We start from the raw sequence: 22553 nt of genomic DNA, 5'->3' as shown, positions 1-22553 counted from the left end.
GTTGGCGCAGGATAGAGCAGGGTTTAGGGCTGTTGTGCATAGGGTCGCTATGAGTCGGAAACGACTCGACGGCACATAACACCAACAACAACAAGCAGGACAGCAGTGTCTGTGAATGCGCCTCTCCCCTCCCCTGCTCTTCCTGGGCACACTGACAGCTGTCACCAAGGCCAGCATCATGGCTTGTGGGGATGACCCTGTGTGGACAACCAGTATGAGCCCCACTCCCACAAAAAGGTGGCTGAACGGTTCATGTGGCAAAGTCAGCCTGGGGAGGAGCCCGAGAGCTAATTTCCTTTACTAAGTTTCTCCAAGGTCAAAACTACACAATAAGGTTCAGAGAAATGAACTGAAGGCATCTTGGGAGCAGTAGGGTAAATGGGTCCACAGAATGAAAGGCCCCCCCCTTCTCACAGATCCCAGAGTCCCTGGGTGAAGCAAAAGGTTAATGTTCCTGGCTGCTAACAGAACAGTTGGAGCTTGCAGTCCACCCACATGGCTTGAAAGAAAGGCCTGGCGATCTACTTCTGAAAAATCAGACAGTGAGGACCGTATGGAGCACGGCTCCACTTTCACACTAACCGGATTAACACGAGTTGGAATGACTGCATGACAGAGATGTGGCGCCTGTAACTGCCTACACAGGGGACGTGCTGCCCTCCTGTGGCAGATCTCAGGAGAGGCTGACTCCAGCAGATGCGTCTTCCTAAGTGAAATGGTTTGTTTGTTTTGTTTTTCCCCAAACTTATCTAAAAAGTCTATAGGTGAATTTGTGGATAGGGAGTTGGGCTGCCAACTCAATGAAGGTGGTTCAAGTCCTCCAGCTCCTCATCAGGAGAAAGATGGGCAGTTTCCTTCTTCACAGCCTCTGAAAACCCTCTGGAGAGTCAGCTATGGATTGGTCCCAACACTACAGCAATGAGTTAATTTTGGGGGTTGGTACAGGGAGCCCTGGTTGCATAGAAGTTAAGTGCTTTACTGCTTACTGAAAAGTTTGAACTGACTATGTGCTCCGTGGGAGAAAAACGTGGGCAGTCGGCTTCTGTGAGTATTTATAGCCCTGGAAACTATGGATCAATTCTACACCATCCCAGGGTGTAATTGTATGAGTTGTAATCACCGCACAGTTAACCAGTTTGGTTTTGACTAGGGTGTGGTACAGCCTTGGTTAGTGTAAAGAGTTTGCACTGAGCTAGTAACTTAACCAGTCCTTGGAGACATTGTGCTTAGAATGGTGAAGGGACAGCGCAGGAGAGGAAGACCCTGGATGAGATGGATTGACTCAGTCAGTGACTGTGGCAGTGGAAGCAGGTGTGTCAGAGACGGTGAGGTTGGCTCAGGATAGGGTGGGGTTCAGAACCATTGTTCATAGGGTCACTATGCGTTGTAGTTAACTTGACAGCACATAACAACAACAGCAACGTAACTTAAAGTTTGGTGATGTGAACCCACCCAGCAAACTCAGGGAGGAAAGGACCGGAAGTAGACATCTCTAAAGATCACAGTCAAGAAAGCTCTGTGGGGTAGCTCTACTTTGCATCACACAAAGCTACTATGAGTCAGAATCGGCAAGAAGGTAACGCATCTGAGTTTTGTTAATTTGGAGGTGGTGCATTGTATAGCACAGGAGAAGGATGGGCAATCTCCTCCCGTGAGATTAACTGCCTCTGAAAACCCACTGGAGGGTCAGTTATGGGTCAGTTCTGACTTGGTGGTCCACCACCACCACCACCACCACCACCATGTGTTGTATTGCATGTGTGCGACCTAATAGAGGCAGACAGGGAGGAATGCACGGCTGCCCTGGGGACACCTCGGCGAGCTGTTGCCTGTCAGCTGAGCGGGAACCTGCTTTTTAGGGCTCTTCCAGAAGGAAGTGAGGTGCTACCTGCATGCACCCCTTGCCTTGCCTCCCTCTTTTTAGTAAGGGATCCCTCTTCTTTTCTGAGGAACAGCTCCTTTAGGACCAGGCTTGAGGGTCACCGTCTGCCACCCCATCTCACACCTGACAGCATAGATGAGCAGCTATATCTCCCAGGAGGAGCCTGGGTCAGCGCAAGGCCTTGTTCCAGGTTACTGCACAGGCAGGGAGGTGTAGAACAAGTCAGAATGTGGCATGCACCCCCCAACCCAGAAGTCCTGGAGGCCCTCTCACCCCACATCTGAAACTCCCTAGTGAAAACCTAATTTCTCCTTAAACTCCTTATTTAGGACATGTGTTACGTGAATGAGTGTGTTTATCCTGGTTTGTGAACAGGTCTAGCAAAACAAAGATCCTGCAAGGAATGTTCATATTAGGTTGCTAGGAATCAAAGCTAGTAGCCCTGGTGGCACAGTGGCTAAGAATTTGTTGCTAACCAAATGGTTGGCAGTTCGAACCTATCCAGTGACTCTGCAAGAGTAAGATCTGGTGGTTGCAGAAAGATTAGACTCCAAAACCCTGCAGGCCAGTTCTCTGTCACGTGGTGGTGGTGGGGAGCCTGCAAGTCAGAATCAACCATATGGCACCCAACAATAACATGACTCAATGCAGGAAGAATCAGCCTGTGTTCTCAGTTGGCCGCAGTTGGGAGGGGTAGACACCGAGAAGTGGGTGTGAGTTATGTGCATGTGGCATAAGGTAACATGAGATGGTGGTGTGCGTGAGGGGGTCCTGGCCTTGAGGCTGAAATAAGCAAGTAGAAGGTTTCCAGATGAACCCAGGTGTCCCCAGTGGGGTTTACCTGCCTCGAACCTTCTTTACAGACTCTCATCTCCTTTTCAGGCTCAGATCTGAGTTTAGGCCGCTCGGGAACCACTGAAAAGCACCAGGACTCCAGCCTGGCTCTAGCTTCCTCAGGGCTGCGCGGGGCAGGCGTGGGGGTACTCACTGGGTCCAATGGAATGTCCCCCGATGTAGGCAAAGACACAGATGACGCCGAGGTAAGACAGCCAAGGGACTGTGCTCTGTGGGGACAGGCAGGGCTGTCTGTGGCTGGGAGGGCTTGGTCAGACAACCTCTGAACAGAGACCAAATGCCCTGCAAGCAGGCAGTTCACCTCCTGCCACAGGAAGATTGCCCAGTACCCAAGTGATTACAGGCCTGGGCCTCAAGGGCTCTGTGGGTGAAAGAGAGAGAGAGGAAGATGAGAAAGCGACTGCCATGCAGCCTTTGATTGTTGGTGAGTAATCTCACCTACCTTCCTTCTCAGGAGGGACAAGAGATGCGGGCGGGAGCTGCTGGCATATGAGTTCCTACCAAGTGCTGCCCTCTGCTCTTCAATCCACCCTCTCATGTTATCTTCACGGCTATCCTCTGAGCATATCACTGCTTCCATCCCACAGAAACGTGAAGCCTGGACACAATGGAGCTTGGCTGGATCGGTAAACGTACTAATGTCCTTGGGAAGGCTTCTTACGTTGAAACCTTCCCATGTGTCAAGATCTACCGCAGCCTCTAAGGATCTCTGGTGGCATAGTGTGTTATGTTCTGCATAGATAATTGAGAGGTCAGCAGTTTGAATCCACTCTGTGGGGGAAAGATGAAAAGCCTCCTCCTGCAAAGATTTATAGTTCCAGAAATGGAAGTTCCCAATGGAGGGGTGAGGTGGCCTTGACGTGGTAGAGGTAGGTTGCAGACAACTATCACATACACCTTGGAGATGTGTTTGAGTGAGCCCTGGATGCAGACTGAGAGAAGACTTGGCCTTTCAAGGATCAATGGCATTCTAATCACGCCCTCAGCAGGTGAAAAGGTTTGGATCTGGGCTCCCTATGCCATTCTCTGGGTAGAACCCTTGTAGGAAGCACAGACAATGAGAAATGGTAGATATCAATGCACAAAGACAGAATGGCTTGCAAACCCCACCCCCCACCCCCGGCCCCAGGTCAACAGTCTAAGTCAGATGTCTAAATAACTGAAGTGCAGACAGAGGTGACAGGCATCAGAGATCAAGGAAACGTCATCTGCCCACGGGCCCAGATTGCATGATCTAATCCTGGGCTACCTTTTTGCTCACTGCGTGGCCTTGGGAGAGTTGATCAACCTCTCTGACGCAGGTTCTTCGAGAAGAAAAAAAGATTGAGGAGAGGGCCTCTTCTTCAGTGGGTTGTCTTGAGGAGTTCATGAGTTGATGGGCGTTAGTTCATTGGACAGCATTGTTGCTGTTATTGTTGTTAGGTGCTTTCAAGTTGAGTATGACCCATAGTGACCCTGTGAAAAGCAGATCTGAACCCTGTCTTATCCTGTACCAAACTCATAACCCCTGGCAACTTGAGACCATTGCAACAGTCATTGTGCTAATCCATCTGGCTGAGGATCTTCTTCTCTTTGGCCAACCCTCCACCTTTCCAAGCATGATGTCCCTCTCAGCATTGATCACACTGTTAATGCTGTATGCATGCTTCGTGTCATCACCACTTTTAGCTCAATGGATTAAGGAATGGAGTCATTAAATTTTAGAGTGACCCAACTCACCACCTTAATGACATGTGTGACAGATGTTTGGTTGAAGGGCTCCTTGTTCTTGCCCAAGGTTATCTAGACATTCAACCACATAGTCTGAGAAAATGATAACGTTAAAAATATGAATTTCTTATCCCAGTCACAAAAGGACAAATATTACATGATGCCACTGTTGTAGAATGGGACTGTCCTTGGGGTTGGGGAGAGACTGAGTAAGATGGGTTCAATAATGTATACTGCACTGAAACAGAGGAGGGAGAGAACCGTTTAAAAGAGATATATAACTGGGTATTTCTGTCATCACAGGAGACTAGAGCGAGGGCTACATGGTGGAGGGGACCTGGGGGAGGGTTTGTAAAACAATGAAAGAATCTTTTCTTTTACTTTTCCATAATTTTTGGACTCATGTACTTATAACTTGTTAGTCAAATTTGTGTCTTCTAGGTTGCAACACCCCCATGATACATCTTCAAGGATATGAACATGTACAGCCAAGCACAATCAATAAGAGTGCATCTAAATTCCAAAATCAATCTCCATAATAGTCTATGTGTTTCCTACTGCCAAAGGGGCCCTTTAGAGTAGTGAGAGAAGATCTTCACCCTGAAACCCACAGCGTCCCTTTTCAGCAGGAAGTAGATAAGAGAATATGCCATCCCCTTTTCCTTATGACTCAGGGTGAAGTCTCTCTCAGGGAGGAGTGATAGGGAATGGCAAAGGACACACTGACAAAGAAGATTAATCAGAACTGGCTTTGACAAGCACTGTGGCATTTGGACAAGAACAAACTGGGAGGAGGGTAGAGAGAATAGTGTAACAATGAATGAGTGGAAGCCCAAAATCTCTGTAAATGTTTATGAAAATTAATAAAATATAATTATAGAAAAAAAATATGAATTTCTTGTTGGAGGGGGCACTGGTGGGCTGGGGTAATCTGCAGTGTTTTTATCTTGTTAGGTGACAACAAGTTGATGTTTGACTCATAGTGACCCCACGTGACAGAGTAGAGGCGCTGAGAGAGTTTCTGGGACTCTGATCAATCTCTAAGTCTGTGCCAAGAGTGTGGATTGTGGAATCACATAAGCTGAAGTTGTTAACAATCTCAATCTCTTCCCCATCTGCCATGAAGCTGCCAGTTGGCCCAATGGTGAGAATTTTTGTCTTCTTGATGTTGAGTTTCAATCCATATTGAAGTCTATAGTCCTTGACTTTCTGCAGCAAATGCCTCATGTCCCCCTAAGTTTCAGCAAGCTATGTCATCTGCATTGTTGATGAGTCTTCCTCCAATCCTGATGCCACATTTCTCCTCGTAAAGTCCAGCCTCACAAATGATCTCTTGCTCTGCGTATAGATGGAAAAGATATGGAGATAGAATGCATCCCTGGCACGTACCTTTCCTGATCCAGAACCACGCAGTGCTTCCCTGCTCTTTTCTATTGCTTTCTGGTCCAAGTATAGGTTTTGCATGAGCACAATCAAGGGTTCTGGGAGTCCCATTCTTCTCAGGGTTAGCCACAATTTGTTGTCATCCACAAGTAGTCAGCGCCCAAACATTTGTAGATTAAAACACACATGTCATTGTAAATGGTTTTCTTTCTTCTCCTTTATCTTGTTTTGTTGCTGGTGACAGGATTCATTCTGACACACGGAGACCCCATGTGACAGAGGAGAACTGTCTTGTAGGGATTTCTTGGCTATGCACTTTACAGAAGCATTTCAGCAGGGCTTGTCTCCTGTGGAGCCACTGGGTGGGTTTGAACTGTGAACTTTTGGTTTAGCAGTGAAGCCCTTAAGCCTTGTGTTGCCATGACTCCTCCCTTTTGTCTTACTGACAGGGCTTCGTCTTTGTTTGCTTGCTGTGTGCAAGTAAGTGAAGGTGTGCCTGGTTTAATTTCAGGAGGCCTGAGGAGGGGGAATTGTGGAACACTTAAGGGCTTGGCTTGTATAAGAAGCTGTGGATTGAGGACTGAGGCGCAGTCAAATGGCCTAGGGTGCTGCTTCGAGAGAAAGCCCTCCCACCTGCCCGCTAGGTCCTGGTGACAGGGTGGCCCCGGGGCAGAAGCTGTGGTTCGGACCTGGAAGAGCAGCACCAATGTCAGCCCGATGCAGGCAGAGCCGCAGATGCCGTAGCCAGCCAGCAGGAGGCGCCGCCGCCCCAGTAGCTCCACGATAAAGGCCTGCAGGGAGGGGAAGGGGCGCGTTGGCCTCGGACTCTGAGGCCTGCAAGCGAGCTGGGCCTCTGTGTGCCCATCCTTCCTCTGAACGCTGCTCAAACACACTGCCCTGTTGCCTGTTTACTTTGAGATCAAAATGAGGGTCATGCAGTCAAACTCTGCCCCCACTGCCCATCCCTGTCCCAGCCATCTCCAAACCCTACATTTCACTTCTCATATTCCCAGCTACTCCAATGGATGTTCAGGGCCCCCACCCACACTCCTTTTCCAGGTTTTCTTCTGAGACAGGTATCCCCAGCTTTCTGCCAAGGGGACCCTTCTTTGACCTTCCAAGCTGTGGAATTCCTAACTGCCTTTTGTCTTCTAATCCTTATTCCAGCTCTGCTCCAGCCTTCCCCTCCCCTCACTATCATCCAGGGCTGCCTCAGCACCGTATTCCTCCCTGTTCCCTAAAAATCAGAAAGGAGGGGACTGTGGACAGTGAGGACCACCCAGACCAACATTTTATGAAAATAGAGGGAACGGGTCTGAGACCAGCTTTGACTCCAACCTAGTCTGCTCTTCTGGGAGAACTAGGCAGGCTCCTCTTTCTGACCTGTGTCTCAGGTCAGGTGTTGGGGAAGGTACTAGTACTAGGGAATGGATGAGGGCTCAGATGACAGAGGATGGCCCAGCCCCTGAGGGAAAAGGGGAGGGGAGTTAAGGATCCACCAAAGAGAGGGGTGGATGGACTCTGGGGAAAGATCTAAATCTGGGACAGAATCAGCTCCTCGTTACCCCCCCAAAATCCTCCTCTGAATCTTCCTTATTATTTTGAAGCCTCCCACCCTGGCCTCATCCACATCCTAAATCCTCTGAAAATTGACTGTAGCTTCCACTAGCTCTAGGGAAACTTGTGGTTGTTTGCCATTGAGTTAGAGCAGATGCAGAGTTGATCCTTCGGAAGATTTTCAGAGGTAGTTAATCACATGGGAGGAGATTGCCCATCCTCCCATGGAGCACCTGATGGATTCGAACCACATGCCTTTGTGACACAGTTCAGCTTCTTACTACTAGGCCTACCAGAACTCCCTGGGGAAACAAGGACTGAGTAATTAATTCATTTATAGAAGTTAAGGCAAGCTCTGGTGGCCTAGTGGCAAGAAGCTGCAATGCTATCCCAGAGGTGTGCGGTTCAAATCCACCAGATGTTCTGCTGGAGAAGGAGGGACAATCTCCTCCTGTACTAGTCAGATCCAGTTTGATGGTACACACACACACACACACACACACACATAATAAAATAATTTTTAAAAAGGTGTTAAGAGGTTATTATAAGCAACCTAGAAATCAGGAACTAAGATAATAATGAAAGAACAACAACAACAAAAGAGAATAAAAAATAATCCGTTTCTAGCAAGCACCCCTTTGGTCGACTAATCTTTTTCATTCCTCAGTGGTTTGTATTTTCAGATATGACACATTAAAATGACAATATTATGCCAACCAGAAAAAGCACAGATACCAGAATACTGGCCCTGCAATCACCATAATCATGTCACCAAGGAGTAAACTTGGATGTGAAGGTGACTGATGGACCTGCCAAGGGCCCACCCCTGGGAAGTTCGTGCACGTACTGAAAGCGTGTGTCCATCTAACACCCCAAAGATGACTGTGGGGGGGCCACTTGAGACCCCCAGCCACTCACCGAGATCACAGTCATCACAATGTTGACCACGCCGGCCCCCACCGTGACATACTGGGAACTTGAGGGCTCCACACCTGCCGAGACGTAGATCATGTCCGCATAGTAGTTGATCTAAAATAAATGCAAGGGACTGTGACTGGGGGCCTAAAGGCCAGGACGTGTGTGACCAGGGATCCAGAGGCCAGGCTGTGGGTAACGCTTCTGACTGGAACAAGAAACCATCCTGGAAATCTGGTGGGAGAGCCACAGACAGGAAGGAGAAGGCAGGTCATGGAGAAGAACCACGAATTGCAGAAGTCTAGGTTAAACTAAGCCTCAGTTTCCCTGTCTGTGTAATGCGAAAGCTGGGCTAGACCATCTTTTTGTTAGCTGCTTTTGCATTGATCCTTGACTCCTGGCAAAGCTGTAATCTCTTTGGGATCCTTTATGTAATCATTGTGGGGCACTCTAGTGGCCTAGGCCGTAGGGAATTAAACTGCTAACCCGAGGGCTGAGGCTTTCTGGGGGTTTGAATCCATCAGAGGCTGCTCAGGGGAAAGTGAGCATCTCCTTCTGCTCAAGTCACAGCCTTGGGAACCCAGAGCAGGGTCAGCTATGAGTTGGTCCCCATTTGATGACAGGATGGTTTCTTGAGGACCTACAAGCTGAGAAAACTGCTCTACAGCAAGTGAAGAGAGCAGGGGTGTAGGAAGAGGAGTTAGGAGGTGGGAAATCACCATGGCAGCCCCTCCCTGCTTCCAGGCTGTTCCAAAGAGCCCACTGCATTCCCAGCCTTCTGTTGGCTGAGCAGTCTGGTTCTGTAAATTAAGCCTTGTTTTACTTAAGCTCTTTCCAGGGCTGCCTGTGACCTGCAGATGCTCTGTGTAATAAAGTGTGAGCACTCATCATCTGGCTCATCCACTGAATCCCCAACTCTATTCTAGTTCTTCCTGGATGCAGTGATAAACTTCAACACAAAAAGAATCACACTGGTCAGTGGGTTTCAGTGGTAGGATTTGCGGCTTCTACCCAGGAGACTCAAGGCTGATTCCCAACCAAAGCTTCTTATGCACAAGCCGCCACCACTGTTGATCAGTTACTGTGATGCTAAGCTGGTTTCAGCAGTACATATAGACTTAGACAAAGAGGAAAGGCCTGGCTATCTACTTCTGAAATATCAGCCCATAGAAACCCTATGGGTCACAGCAGTCTAGTCTGATCACAGGAATGGCCAAGATTGGGTCATGTTTTATTCTATTATGCAGGAGAGTGCCATAAATTTGGTGCTGATTTGACAACAAGTAGCAACAGCGATGGGAATATTAGGGCACTCTGGTGGCTTAATGGAAAGGAGCTGCACTGCCAACCCAAAGACGTGCGGTTCGAATCCACCAGCTACTCCATGGGGGAAAGATGGACAATCTGGTCCTGTGAGATTTATCACCTCTGAAGATCCACTAGAGGGTCAGCTATGGATGGTTCTAACTCAACAGTACCTAACAACAATAATAATACTATCCTTGGTGTTGTTAGGCACCCTTGAGTCAATTTCAGCTTAAAGTAACCCCTTGAACCAAGTAGAACTGCCTCTCAACTCTGATGGTCCAGTGGTAAGGAACTGCTCTGCCGTAACAAAGGTATGTAGTTCAAATCCACCAGCTGCAATCAGATTGCACCAGAGGGGCAGTCTCCTCCTATGCGATTGAACTGGCTCTAAATCCCTCTGCAGGGTCAGCTATGGGTCGGTTCTGACTTGACGGCACACAACAACTCTGTACAGGAGGAGATCACGTGCTCTTTCTCCGTTGGAGCTGCTGGGTAGATTACAGGTGCCAATCTTTCTGTTACCAGCCAAGTGCTTAAGCACTGTACCATCCAAAACAGAAAACCAAACCCGCTACTACTGAGTTGGTTCAAACTCACAGGAACCCTCCATCTGGCTTCCAAGTCTGCAAATATTTGTGGGAGGAGATTCAAACTGCAGGGCTTTTGGGTGGCAACCCAGCACAGCTGCTGTGCAAAAAAGATCCACCTTCTAGCTCATCCTTGCAAAAACAGTCATGTGCACCGAAAGCCGCCCTCAGGGCCGACCCCTCCTCCTCACCTCCATTAGCCTGCTGCTCTGCGCTCGGCACCCCCATGACGCCCCCCCCCACCCAGGCCCACGTACCGCGTTGACCCCGGACAGCTGCTGGCCGGCCATCAGCACGATGATGGTGATGAGCTGCCAGCGCAGAGGCCGGAAGGTGAACAGGTTGAGCACCGACAGGCGGCCCTCAGCCTCCTCAGCCTCGCTCTCGAGACGCATCTCCTCCATTTCGTCCTCCACATCGGCCCAGCCTCGCAGCACCCTCAGAGCTATGGGAGAGCAGAGCGTGTCCCCACCAGGGCCCAGGCACCCCGACAGACAGCAGCTCATTGGAGGGCAAGGACAAGCGGGCACAGCTCCCCTTCGTCTCTGTCCTCCTCCCTGCACTGGTCCACAGGCTGGCCATCCTCCCAGTGCTGGGTGGTCACTGACTGTTACCTAGATGCCCATGCTGTGAGCACATGCCAACAGCACTGCACCCCTCCCTGATCATACCTCACTTCTCAACACACTGACCAACCCTCTTGCTGATTCTTAACTCTTGGCTGAGCCCCGGGCAGACCTCAACCCAGGGCTGCCAACCTCAATCACAAACTCCTCCACCCCCACTCCAGGCTTGCATCTCCCACATACACCCTGCCCGCTCTAGGAATAGGCCTGGGTAGGCACAGGCTGGGAGATGTGGAGGCACGAGAGGGCTCTGAGATCAGATAGTACCTTTTCTGACTGTCTCCTCATTTCTTTTCTGAATCAAGGTGTAGCGGGGGCTCTCGGGAAAGAAGGGTAGTGACAGGAGTTGAATCAGAGCTGGGATCCCAGTGATGGCCAAGAGCACAGGCCAGCCTGAAAGGAACCAGCGTCATGAACTTGAGGCCTTGGCTGGCTGGGGTCCCCCTGGGATCTCAAGTACATATCGGTGACCTTTGTCCAGAATTCACTTGAGGTGTTTCAGTCCTCAATGAGAACTAAGGACAAGAAAGGACATAGTCCTTGTCAAGATGTAACTGCCTGGAGCCCACCCATGAAGTGCTACACATTAAATATGGAGAAACTAATGATAGTTGAAGAAAGTGTGTGAGCTATTAATTCAACTTGCAAAAAGAGCATTGTTGCCTATAATTAATATATAATAAGTAATAGCATATGATTTACAAGTTTGAGCCCTAGAGGAGGTGACGCCACATCTTGTTCCACTTGGAGAGGGAAGTGGTCCCATCTCTGAGGCTGTGTGAGCTCTTACTGGAAGGTTTGGATTTACAAAGTTGTACTGATGCAGGAAACATCAAAGTCAATTGGCGAGACATGGACCATAAAAACAGTGTTCTCCATCCTACTTTGACAAGTAGTGCTGGAGGGGGGCATTTTAAAGCTTGGGAGTGTCCATCTAAGTGGACCATCTAAGTTGGTTTGTCCCCATTCAGAGTAAAGAAAATCAAAGATTATTATTAACCAAAGGACTAATGGAACATCAGTCTCCTCAGCTTTGAGACCAGAAGAACTAGATAGTGCCCGACTAGCTCGGCTGACCACTCTGAAAGTGATCAAGGTCCTTGCTAGGATGGGAGAAGAGTGTGGAGTGAGACTCACAATCATAAGAATAACCAAGCCTGCTGATCTGATGGACCCCCTGACACTATGACATAGAAGCTGAACTGAAAACACCTCCAGGACTCAACGTCCAGCCCGAACATAGGCAGAAATATGAGGTGGTCAGTTATGTCAGGTAGGAATGCACTCCTTGAAACACTCACCTACACAGGATCATATGTAGTTGTCAAAACTCCACATTTCCACTGCCCCTCCACTTACTGTTCTACTTTATTCCTTCCCTAGTTAGACAGGCTCTTAAGAGTTATCTGTACTGTCTGTGTTTTCTTCTTCTTCTCCCCTGGGCTATTGAGCCTTCTCCTGGCATGTTGCCCCATAACCACAACCCCCCAAACCATACTTGGCACCCATGCCCATCCAGGTCCACATGTCTGACCCCAACATCAGCTTTAAGTCTGCATCCGACCTGACCTGTTTTGCAGTATTGAGCACAGCTGGATGAGGGGCTGACCTGTGTCCCCCTCAGATCAGGCTTCTGCTAGGTGAGATGAGATTACCTGTAGGATTTCCCAGGATGGCCTGCAGGCTGAAGATCTGCCCTAGGAAGATCCCAACGATGACAAAGACCTCGGTCATTGTCCCCAAGGTGCCTCTCAGGTTCTTGGGAGCCAGTTCTCCCAGGTACATGGGAAGGGCACTGTAGGCTATGCCTAGAAGAACAGAATCAAGAAAGAGCCACCTTACCTCCTGTGAGCTGGAATGTGAGGGTTTTAGAATTCTGAGCTGCTCCACGGGCCTAGTTCTTGAAAACATCATCAGTTATTTAAACTTCAGGATAAATGTAGAGATTCTTTGACTTAAAATTACAAATCCCAGAAATCCAAACTTTTTCCTATTGAGTCAACCCTATGGGGTCACAGTGACCCCATGTGTGACAGGACAGAACGGAGTTCCACAGGGTTTTCTTGGCTGCAATCTTTACAGAAGCAGGTCACCAGGCCTTTCCTCACACTGCCAGGTGGGTTCAAATATCCTGACTTAGGTTAGTGTTCTTGTTGCTGTTGTATGCTGTCGAATCAGAGCCAATCCAAGATGTGACTACTCCTTCTAATTCCTGGGGGTTCCAAATAATTTACCCTCAACTGGTAAACAAAGGATTGGTGGTTCAAATCCAGTCAGTAGCACCAGGTAACAGAGGAAACTCAACTCACTGTCGTGGAATTGTGGCCCAGTCACAGGAGGCCTTCCATTGTTTCCAAGGTTGTAAATCACGAAGGAGGTGATTGCTTGGTTTTCTCCCATGAAGCCATTGGTGGATTTGAACCGCCAGAGTGGTGCGGTCTTTCAGCAAGCAGAACAACTCCCTATGGACTAGGCCACCAGAGAAAGGCCTGGTAATCTGCTTCACGCAGAAGACAGCCAAGAGAGAACTGTGGTACAGGGGTGCTGTGAGCTAAAACCGAAAGAACAGCGACACTAGTTTCCTCATCCTGAGCTTGGCTGAGTAGCCCCAGTTCTGAGATTGTGGGGCTCACTCACTCGTAACTGTAAGCAGCTGCAGGAACAGCCTCACGAAGGTCCAGGAGGACTCCCCGGCCCTTCTGCAGGGCTGGTTGTCACTACTGGCCTTGTTTCTCCACGTCCCCTCTATTCTCTGGTAAGTTAGTCTGCTTTCTTGCATAGCTTAATACAAAGTCTCAAGAGCTGAAACTGTGTTTTTAAAGATCCCTCCCTGATTAAAGATCTTGTGACGCAGACGGAAGGACACGCAGTTCACAGGGCCTGAGGGCTGAGACAAGTGGTAGAAAGAGCCAGACTGAGTCAGGAGACCTGAAGAAGCTCATCTTCTACTAGGCCTTGTCCAGCTCTGCCTCACAGGCTTAGGGGTGCCTGTCCAGACCCCACCTCCCACCACCGTGAGCCTGAGCACGGGCTAGGTGTCCCCTGCCACCCCAGGTACCTGCACAGATGCCCAGCACCACTCGAGAAAAGATGATCAGCTCAAAGGCCTTGGCCACTTTGCTGACTCCCATGAGGATGGCAGGGACGATGGCGAAGATGTTGTTGATCAGCAGAGTTCCCTTTCTGCAACAACAGCAAAACTCAGCGGATAGGGGGGGCATACAGCCCCCTGATACCACCTCCTAGTCTCCAAGTCATTCATTCAAAAGTTCCAGGAAGGTGCTTGAGAAAGAAATGATGGGTAGGAAGACAGGGAAGTAAGGATGAATGGGCAGAAACTCCAGGTCGGAAGATTTGGGATTTGGAGGACTGTTGTTAGGTACCATCATGACCACAACAACTCATCACAACCCAGGAATCATGGATCTGAACTGTGCCCTATGCCATGTCATCTCGTAATTTCTGCGATGCTCAAGCCCATTATTATAATCACTGTGTCAGTCCGTCTTGTTGATGGTTTTTCTCTTCTTTTCCTAACCTTCCATCTTTTGCAGCATGCTGTCTGTTTCCAAAGGCTGGTCCTTCCAGACAATATGCCCAAATTAAATAACAAATTTCACTATACTTGCCTCTAAGGAGCACTCTCGTTTCACTTCCTTCAAGAAAGATGCTTGTTTTTTGACAGTCCCTGGTATATTCAATACTCTTCCCCAACACCACAATTCAAAGGCATCAAGTCTTGTTGTTGTTATTATGTACCATTGAGTCACTTGTGACTCATTGTAACCCTATGCATAATAGCTGTGACACCTGCCCTATCCTGAGTCAATCTCACTGCCTTTGGGACACCTATTCCCCTTGCTTTGGTTACTCAAATGGGGTTTTCCACTCTTGTGCTGTCCCACCACCTTTCCAAGCATGATGTTCTTCTCCAAGGATTGATCCCTCCTGGCAACATGCCCAAGGAATGCCAGATGGAACCTCAAAATCTTTACCTCCAAGGATCAAGTTGGTTTCACCCTTCCACAGGACAGATCTGCTTGTTCTTTTGGCATTTCATGATATGATCAATACTCTTCTCCAGCATCACAACTCAAAGGCATGGATTCTCCTGTCATCATTAGTCATTGTCCAGCTCTCTGAGCCATAGCAAAAAATCATGAAAACCATGGCCTGAATTGGGTGCACCTTAGTCTCTAGACTGATATTGTTGCTCTTCAGCACTCTGGAAAGGCTCCTGATATCAGATTTTCCTAATGCAATTTGTCTTTTGATTTACTGACTGCTGGTGCCAAGAATCTTGATTGTGGAGTTCAGCAAGCTGTAACGGTTAACAACTCAGTCTCTTCTCCATCAATTATGGTGCTGCCAGTTGGCCCAGTGGTGAGAATCTGTCTTCTTGATGTTGAATTTCAATCCATATTGAAGACTACAGTCCTTGACTTTCTTCAGGAAATGCTTCAGGTCCTCCTTGGTTTCAGCAAGTGAGATTGTATCATCTGCATAACACAGGTTGCTGATGAGTCTTCCTCTAATCCTGATGCCACATTCCTCCGCATAAAGTCTACCCTCCCGAGTGATCTGTTCTGCTTATAGATTGAAAAGGTATAGAGAGAGGGCATATCCTTGACACATCCTTCCTGATCCTCCTCCCTTCCCCTGCCCAGTTCGTCTCAGGGAAGCTTGGGCTGTCTGATAGACAAAAACAAGGTTGGCCTCACTGCACCACCCCATCTAAAAAATGTTAGGTGCTATTGATCTGAGCATGGCTCAAAGCAACCCTATGAACAACAAACAGATCTGAACCCTGTCCTATCTTGTGCCATTCTCATCATCTCATTTGAGCCCTTTGCTGCAGTTACTGTGTCAGTCCCACTGGTTGAGGGTCTTCCTCTCTTTCACTGACCCTCCACTTTTCAAAGCAAAATGTCCATTTCCAAGGAATAGCCTCATCTAGCAACACGCCCAAAGTATATGAGATGGTGTTTCACCATCCTTGCACCAAGGTTGCACTTTTCCCAAGACATATCTGTTGATGCTTTTGTCAGTACACGGGATATTCAACATTCTTCTCCAACACCTCAATTCAAAGGCATCAATTTTTCTGTCATCCTTATTCATTGTCCAGCTCTCAGATGAATAGCAAGTGACTGAAAAGACTACAGCCTGAATCAGGCACGCTTTAGTCTTCAAACTAACACTATTGTCTTTGATCTTCTGTAGCAAGTATTTCAAGTCCTCCTCACTTTCAGCAAGCAAGGTTGTGTCATTTGCACAATGCAGCTATAAGTAAATTGAGACTTCAATTGCAAAATGAGGGTGATAATAAATCCATTCTCTTAGGTTCCAGTCTCTGTGGCTGTGAGGTTCAAGTAGAGAAATGGAGGCTAAGCCTGGACCTCTGGATTATTCTAGCACTTTAAATGGCATTATTGAGAACCAAAGGACAGAGTCATTGTGGTTGATTCTGACACATAGTGACTCTCTATCAGGTTTCCAAGGCTGCAAACCTTAATGGAATGAAACGGCCCAGCAAAGCAGCTGGTGGATTTGAACCAGTGATCTCTTTGTTAGAAGTGCAACACACTATACATTATACCACTAGAGCTCAGCACTGTTCAAATTACTAAAAAGCCTGAGTTATGTAAGAATTACAGCATACGGAATGTTTTCTTCATTCAAGGACACACAACATGGCAAACCAACTACTAATCAAGAATTTTTTTTCTTCTTTTCTTGTTGTGTGCTGGTGAGTCAGATCCAACTAGCACAGGAGGAAACTGCCGATTCTTCTCCAGCACAGCGTTTGGTGGATTCGAACAGCTTGCCTTTGGGATTGTAGTACAGCCTCTTGCCACTAGGCCATCAGAGCTCCATAATCAAGTATTTAGAAAAAGGAATCCCATGATGGCTGCTTTTATAAATAATACTTAACTTTTATTCAGGAGTAGTTTCCTTTGTATATGAAAACAGAAGTGCCGAAGTTTGGGTCTTTTTAAAAAAATATTTTCTTTAGAGAGTATTCCACTTCCTTCAATAAACTTCCCCACTTGACATGTCCAAGTCCAAGTCCAACTCTAAGTGTGACTGTGAATTCTGAATGAGTGAAGCTGGATGAAGAAAATCCCTGGATGACGGAAATTGGGTGCCCTGCCACCTGGGACCCCACTTTTCCTTACTTGACCTGTGCTTTGTCCTTATCTGTGGAGTCACGTCTTCAAAGCACCTGGGCTTAAGCACGAAGATTAACAGATTTGTGGAAGCCAAGCAAAGTACAAAGAACTCCTCCTCATTTACAAACGAGATATGGAACGGTGGCACACGGAGTGACTTGGCTGAACCCCAAACCTCAGGACAGCAGAACTCTGATGAGGCTTCCCAGGGAGGAGCTGCCGCTATTACCACCTGGAGCCCTGAGCACGTGACCTCAAAATCAACACCAAGCAACCAGCATTTACTGTGCACCTGCCCCAAGTGCTTACGCAGCACTCACCGTGCTAAGTAACATCAAGAACTTTGATCTCAAGGGTTTTACCACGATGTCAGTTTAGAGACTAAGGTGCACCTGATCCAGGCCATGGTCTTCACAATTACTTGCTATGCATTGGAGAGCTGGAAAGATGACAGAAGAAGAACTGATGCCTTTGGGCTGTGGTGCTGGAGAAGATCATTGAACATATTATGGACTGCCAAGAAAACTAACAGGTCTATGCTGGAAAGAGTGAAATCAAGTTGGTCCTTGGAGTCAAGGATTTTGAAGCCCCATCTCACATACTTTGGACACATGGCCAGGAGAGATCAGTCCTTGGAGAAGGACATCATGCTTGAAAGGATGGCTGGACAGTGCAGGAGAGGAAGACCCTGATAAGATGACCCAATAACTGGGATAATGAGGGTAGGTGTGTCGGAGACAGTGAGATTGGCTCAGGATTGAGCAGAGTTCAGAGCTATTGTGCATAGGGTGGCTATGAGTCATGTTTGACAGAACATAACGACTACAATGATAGGGTAGGTAGATGATGGGAGAGAACACTATTCCCAGGCAACTTCCTGTTGGTATTGTCAGCTGCTATCAAGGCCACTGGTTTACAGTGACCTCTGGGACCAGATCATTGTAATCTATAGGGTGTTCACACCAGGCCTTTCTCCCTGGTTCATTTTCATCTGAAGTTCTGTAGAAATCTATTCAGTGACACTCATCCTCCATTGATGGATGAGTGGTGGGTGCCCTTGAGGTGTACTGACTGGGAATCAAACTGGGGTCTCCCACACGGAAGATGAGAATTCTCCCACTGACCTACCGCTGTACTCATATGCAACTAATCAAAGAAAGAAATCTGAGAGGAATTCAGGGGCTTCCCATAAGGTAAAGGTGTCATGGCAAAGTGGGGGTCAGACTTTGGACTCTGTATTTAAGGATTGCACCATCTCACCTGCCTCAAACTCATCACCAGGAGAAGGTGTGGGTTACTAACGTGGATTTCAAAGGGGCCTCCTGCTTGCTTACCTGCCACACTTATCAACCAGCAGGCCGACGACCAGCGACCCCAACAAGCCGCCCAGGGGGAACATGGACACAGTGCAAGACCACAGGAGCAGTGTGACGTTCTCGTCCAGGAACGTGCCGTATCGCTCAAAGTAGGTTTCGTTATAAAATGACTTCAGGACCTGGAAAACATCACCCAGTGCCCAGAAGAGTGTTGTGTAGCTTATGAGCGATGATGGTCACGTATTGTCAGCATACGGGGGAGTATCTGTGCTGATAACCCCAGACATAACTGAACCCTCTCTCTTGTTACCTGAGTCGGTCAGACAACATGGTAATTGAGAGGAGTAGTCAGATTGCACAAAAATCTTTCTCGATCTGTTCAATAATTCACTTTCCAGAGACTTATCCTGCAAGAGGGGGGTTCTGGTGGCATGGTCTGTATGGAGTTGGTCTGCTGACCAACGGCTTTACCTCTCTGGTAGAGCGTGAGTTATAATCTGAGAGATCATACAAAGGCTTTATGAGTTTCCCAAAGCATTGTGTATTTGCATATGTGAATTATGTTTTATTTTTTAAAAAAATCAAAGTCATTATTTTAGGGCCTCTCTTCATCCAGCTGACGACAACAATGATGACGACGACGACTACTACTATAGTAATTGTGTGTGGTATATAGTCATATTCATATAATTAATAAAAATTCGTATCATTAGCTGCCTCTTGAAGCATAGTCAAAGAAAAACAAAACCAACCACAAAAAAATAAAACGTTGCTGGTGAGTTGGCACAGACTCAAAGTTGACCCTTTAGCAGATTTCCAAAGTTGTAGATCACGTGGGAAGAGACTGCCCATCTTTCTCCACAGCGCTGCTGGTGGATTTGAACCACTACTCTGAGTTGGCAGTGCAACTCCCAACCCACCAGGCCACTAGAGCCCCCTTCATCGGTTACAGAAGTGGTATATGTAGAGAATTTGTGGCCATTAAATGTGATTATGTGCTAGTTCCTGGCTTGACTAAGATGTTCCATCAAGAGTAATAATTATATGGATAACAATATACACCAGGAGCATTTATAGGCAATCTCCTATAGCAGTCTGTTGAGTAAGCATGGCCCTAAACAAATGACATTAATTTTTTGACAATTACAGCAGAATCCACATATATAAATGCACAATAATTGTACCTGTTCCTCCACCCCTGTCCCAACACGGGGTCCTGTCTCCTTTGGCCTTTCACAGACTTTCTTGCCTGTAATTGTCTCTGCTCTGACCTGCATTGCTGATCCTTCTCTCTTCACCCCATCCTTAACATCACCATGCAAACATAGCTGCTACTCTGTAAAAGTTAAACTTGACCCTCTGATCTTGCTCCAGCTTCTTGTTGTTAACTGCGGTTGAGTCAACAAATTAATTACGAAGGACTGTTCTCAGGTCCTGTCCATCTTTGTGACTACGGGTTTGTCTGAGCCTATTATTTTGACTCTTGAGTCAGTCCATCTTGTTGAGGCTTTCCCTCATTTTTCATAAACCGTTGACCGACCATGATGCCCTTTGCTAGTGATTGGTCTTTCGTGATGATGTGTCCAAAAAGAGCAAATGGAAGAAGCTTTGCCATCCTTGCTTCTAAGGAGCATACTGGTGTTGATTCTAAGTCTGATCTGTCCCTTCAACATAGTTCCTTCCAGCTAAGCTCCCTTTGTGTGCTCTCCTTTAAAACAAACAAAAATTGCCCCCAAAAAGTCATGTGTACTCCCTTGTCACTACTTCATCCTGCGCATTCTCTCTTGAACCCACTCCAGTCATGTTTTCCCTTCAGTTGCTCTAATCCAAATAACCCTCAGCTACTCTGGCCCACTTCACCCTCAGCTTTGCTCGCCCTGATCACCTTTAGCTGCCCTTTCCCAGATCACCCTCAGCTTCTCTCATTCAAATCACCCTCAGCTGCTCTTGCCCAGATCACCCTCAGCTGCTGTCGTCCAGATCACCCTCAGCTTCTCTCACCCAGATCACCCTCAGCTTCTCTCATTCAAATCACCCTCAGCTGCTCTTGCCCAGATCACCCTCAGCTGCTGTCATTCAGATCACCCTCAGCTGCTTTCATTCAGATCACCCTCAGCTGCTCTTGCCCACATCACCCTCAGCTGCCCTAATACAGATCACCCTCAGCTACTGTCACCCAGATCACCCTCAGCTTCTCTCGTCCAGATCACCTTCAGCTACTCTTGCCCAGATCACCCTCCACAAGATCAAAGCTGCTGGTTGGTTCTCTGTCTCCTCTTGGCTTTCCCCCTCTTTGACACACAGCCTTTACTAGACCTTGGGAACACTCTCCTCTGGGTCTCCCCAACCTGACAGGAGCCCCTGCACTGATTCCTCTGTTTCTCTCCTCCCCAGTCTCAATCTTTACATGCCTTAGAGTGCTTGCTTGACTCCTTCTCTTTGCCCTCTCTGAAGGTCTTCCCAGGAGAGAGCAGCAGAACTGAGGGCTAAAGTCACTGGGCAGGAAACTGGCCCCTTGGCATCCCGCTATGCTGTAGGAGGATGACACATCCCAGGAGCACACATCAGTCCCCCCTTGGTCTCCAGAAGCAAGCATCCAGAAAGGGACTTGAAGATATTGCAGGGGGTGAGTGAGGGACATGGAAGCCTCCAGAAGGAAGATGGCAACCTTCAGAGGAAAATGTGGAAAAGAGATGCAGCTGCTGGCCAGTCTTGTAGATCCAAGACAGTTGCCCACCAACCCACCTTGTGCCCACCTTGTGAGGTGTGTTGACCACAGAGATGTTGTATCCGTACTGGAAGGCTGAGCCGAAGGCCGCACTCAGTGTCGCCAGGACCAGCGTGGGCTGAAGTCGCTGTGGGAGTCAAGGACTGCGTTCAAGTACTCTCCAGGGCTGGCCCTGGTGCAGACTATATAAATGGGGTAAAGGGGACACCCCCTGAGGCCATATTCAAGGAAAGTAGAGCAGGCGGCTGTGCAGGGACATCAGCCCAAAGCTGGGGGGCAGGTAGGTGGCATTATTTACTGTTTCTCTGGATATGCATTCATTCTTTATTGGAGTGCCCACTATGTGTATGATTGTGTGATCTTGTGCTAAGGTGTACAACAAAGAAGAGACCTAAAAAAGCATTGACCTCATGGAGCTTACGTTCTAGTGAAGAGGGTGAGGGAAAGACATCTGATACTCCTAGATAGTGACAGTGTTATGGAAACAGTAAAACAGGGTAATAGCACTGAAACCTTTATGGACAAGGGAGCCATTTTTTAGCAGCTTAAACAGAAAAAGCCTCTGTGGTGAGGTGCCCTTTGAGTTGAGCCCTGGATGACCGGAAGGCACTGGCTGTGGAGAGTCTAAAGAAACAATGTTCCAGCTAGAACGACAGACAGAAGCCCTGAGGTGAGGGAACACATACAGCTTGTTTTTCCCTCAGAACAGGTGCCCTGGAAAACCTGTAAGGCTGTCCCTGGGCTCACATGTTGTACTACAGACCTAAAGGTCAAAAGTCCCTGGCGATGTGAACTCACCAGGCCCATCTGAAGGAGAAAAGTGAGGAGTCTCCTCCTGTTAAGATTAACAGCCTTGGACACCCGAAGGTGAGAGGGGTGAGCTGGAACCGATTAGATCACTGTGAGCGAGCTCACTTCCACTTGCTTCCCTGTCTGCCACACACTCACAGTGTGAGGAGAGAGCGGTAGACTGGGCTGTGAGCTGAGGGTCCCCAGTGAGGGGCGCCCCCCAGAGCTCCACTAGGGAGCTGGCCCTGGATTACCCTCTACACGCCTCTGCTTGCTCTTTATAACTGTGCTCCGCACTCTATCACGCTCCCTCACACTCCACCCTCAACCTTACCCGCACCCCTCATTCTTCATACCTTACCCACCACCACCTTACCACACAACCCAATCACACCCCAACCCCTACTACTCTCACCCCCACAACACCCTCACCGTGCCTTCACCCCATCACACTCTCACCCCACTCCCAGCAGACCTCACTTCTACTCACATTTTCACTTCCACCAACACCCTCCTCCCAACATTCTCTGCACCACATTCACTTCACATTTCTCAACAAACAACTTCACCCCCACTTCTACCACATCCACACCCCTCATTCCAACACATCTTTACCCCCACTTCTAATACTCTCACACCCTATCCCCCCAACAAATCCTCACTTTTAACCCCACCACATCCATGCCTCCACCCCTATTTTACCCCCTCACCATACCTTGGCCAT

At 48.1% G+C, this 22553-nt stretch overlaps 1 protein-coding gene across 1 annotated transcript in view; it reads right to left on the bottom strand.

Moving 5' to 3' along the window:
- SLC2A7 (solute carrier family 2 (facilitated glucose transporter), member 7) overlaps window positions 1–22553 on the bottom strand; it is a 25139-nt gene extending 2586 nt beyond the window's left edge. Inside the window, exons 1-10 of the mRNA XM_006885908.1 lie at window positions 22545–22553; window positions 21069–21167; window positions 18331–18491; window positions 13882–14006; window positions 12479–12631; window positions 11091–11216; window positions 10455–10642; window positions 8306–8416; window positions 6520–6621; window positions 2871–2946 (exon numbers count right to left, since the gene is read on the bottom strand). Coding sequence (XP_006885970.1) covers window positions 2871–2946; window positions 6520–6621; window positions 8306–8416; window positions 10455–10642; window positions 11091–11216; window positions 12479–12631; window positions 13882–14006; window positions 18331–18491; window positions 21069–21167; window positions 22545–22553 — 1150 coding nt within the window. The remainder of the gene's footprint in view (window positions 1–2870; window positions 2947–6519; window positions 6622–8305; window positions 8417–10454; window positions 10643–11090; window positions 11217–12478; window positions 12632–13881; window positions 14007–18330; window positions 18492–21068; window positions 21168–22544) is intronic.

The sequence above is a fragment of the Elephantulus edwardii genome, unplaced genomic scaffold (genome assembly GCF_000299155.1).
Source record: "Elephantulus edwardii isolate Elephantulus edwardi_28Jun2011 unplaced genomic scaffold, EleEdw1.0 scaffold00045, whole genome shotgun sequence".
Lineage (NCBI taxonomy): Eukaryota > Metazoa > Chordata > Mammalia > Macroscelidea > Macroscelididae > Elephantulus > Elephantulus edwardii.
This window is presented reverse-complemented; position numbering and strand designations above follow the sequence as displayed.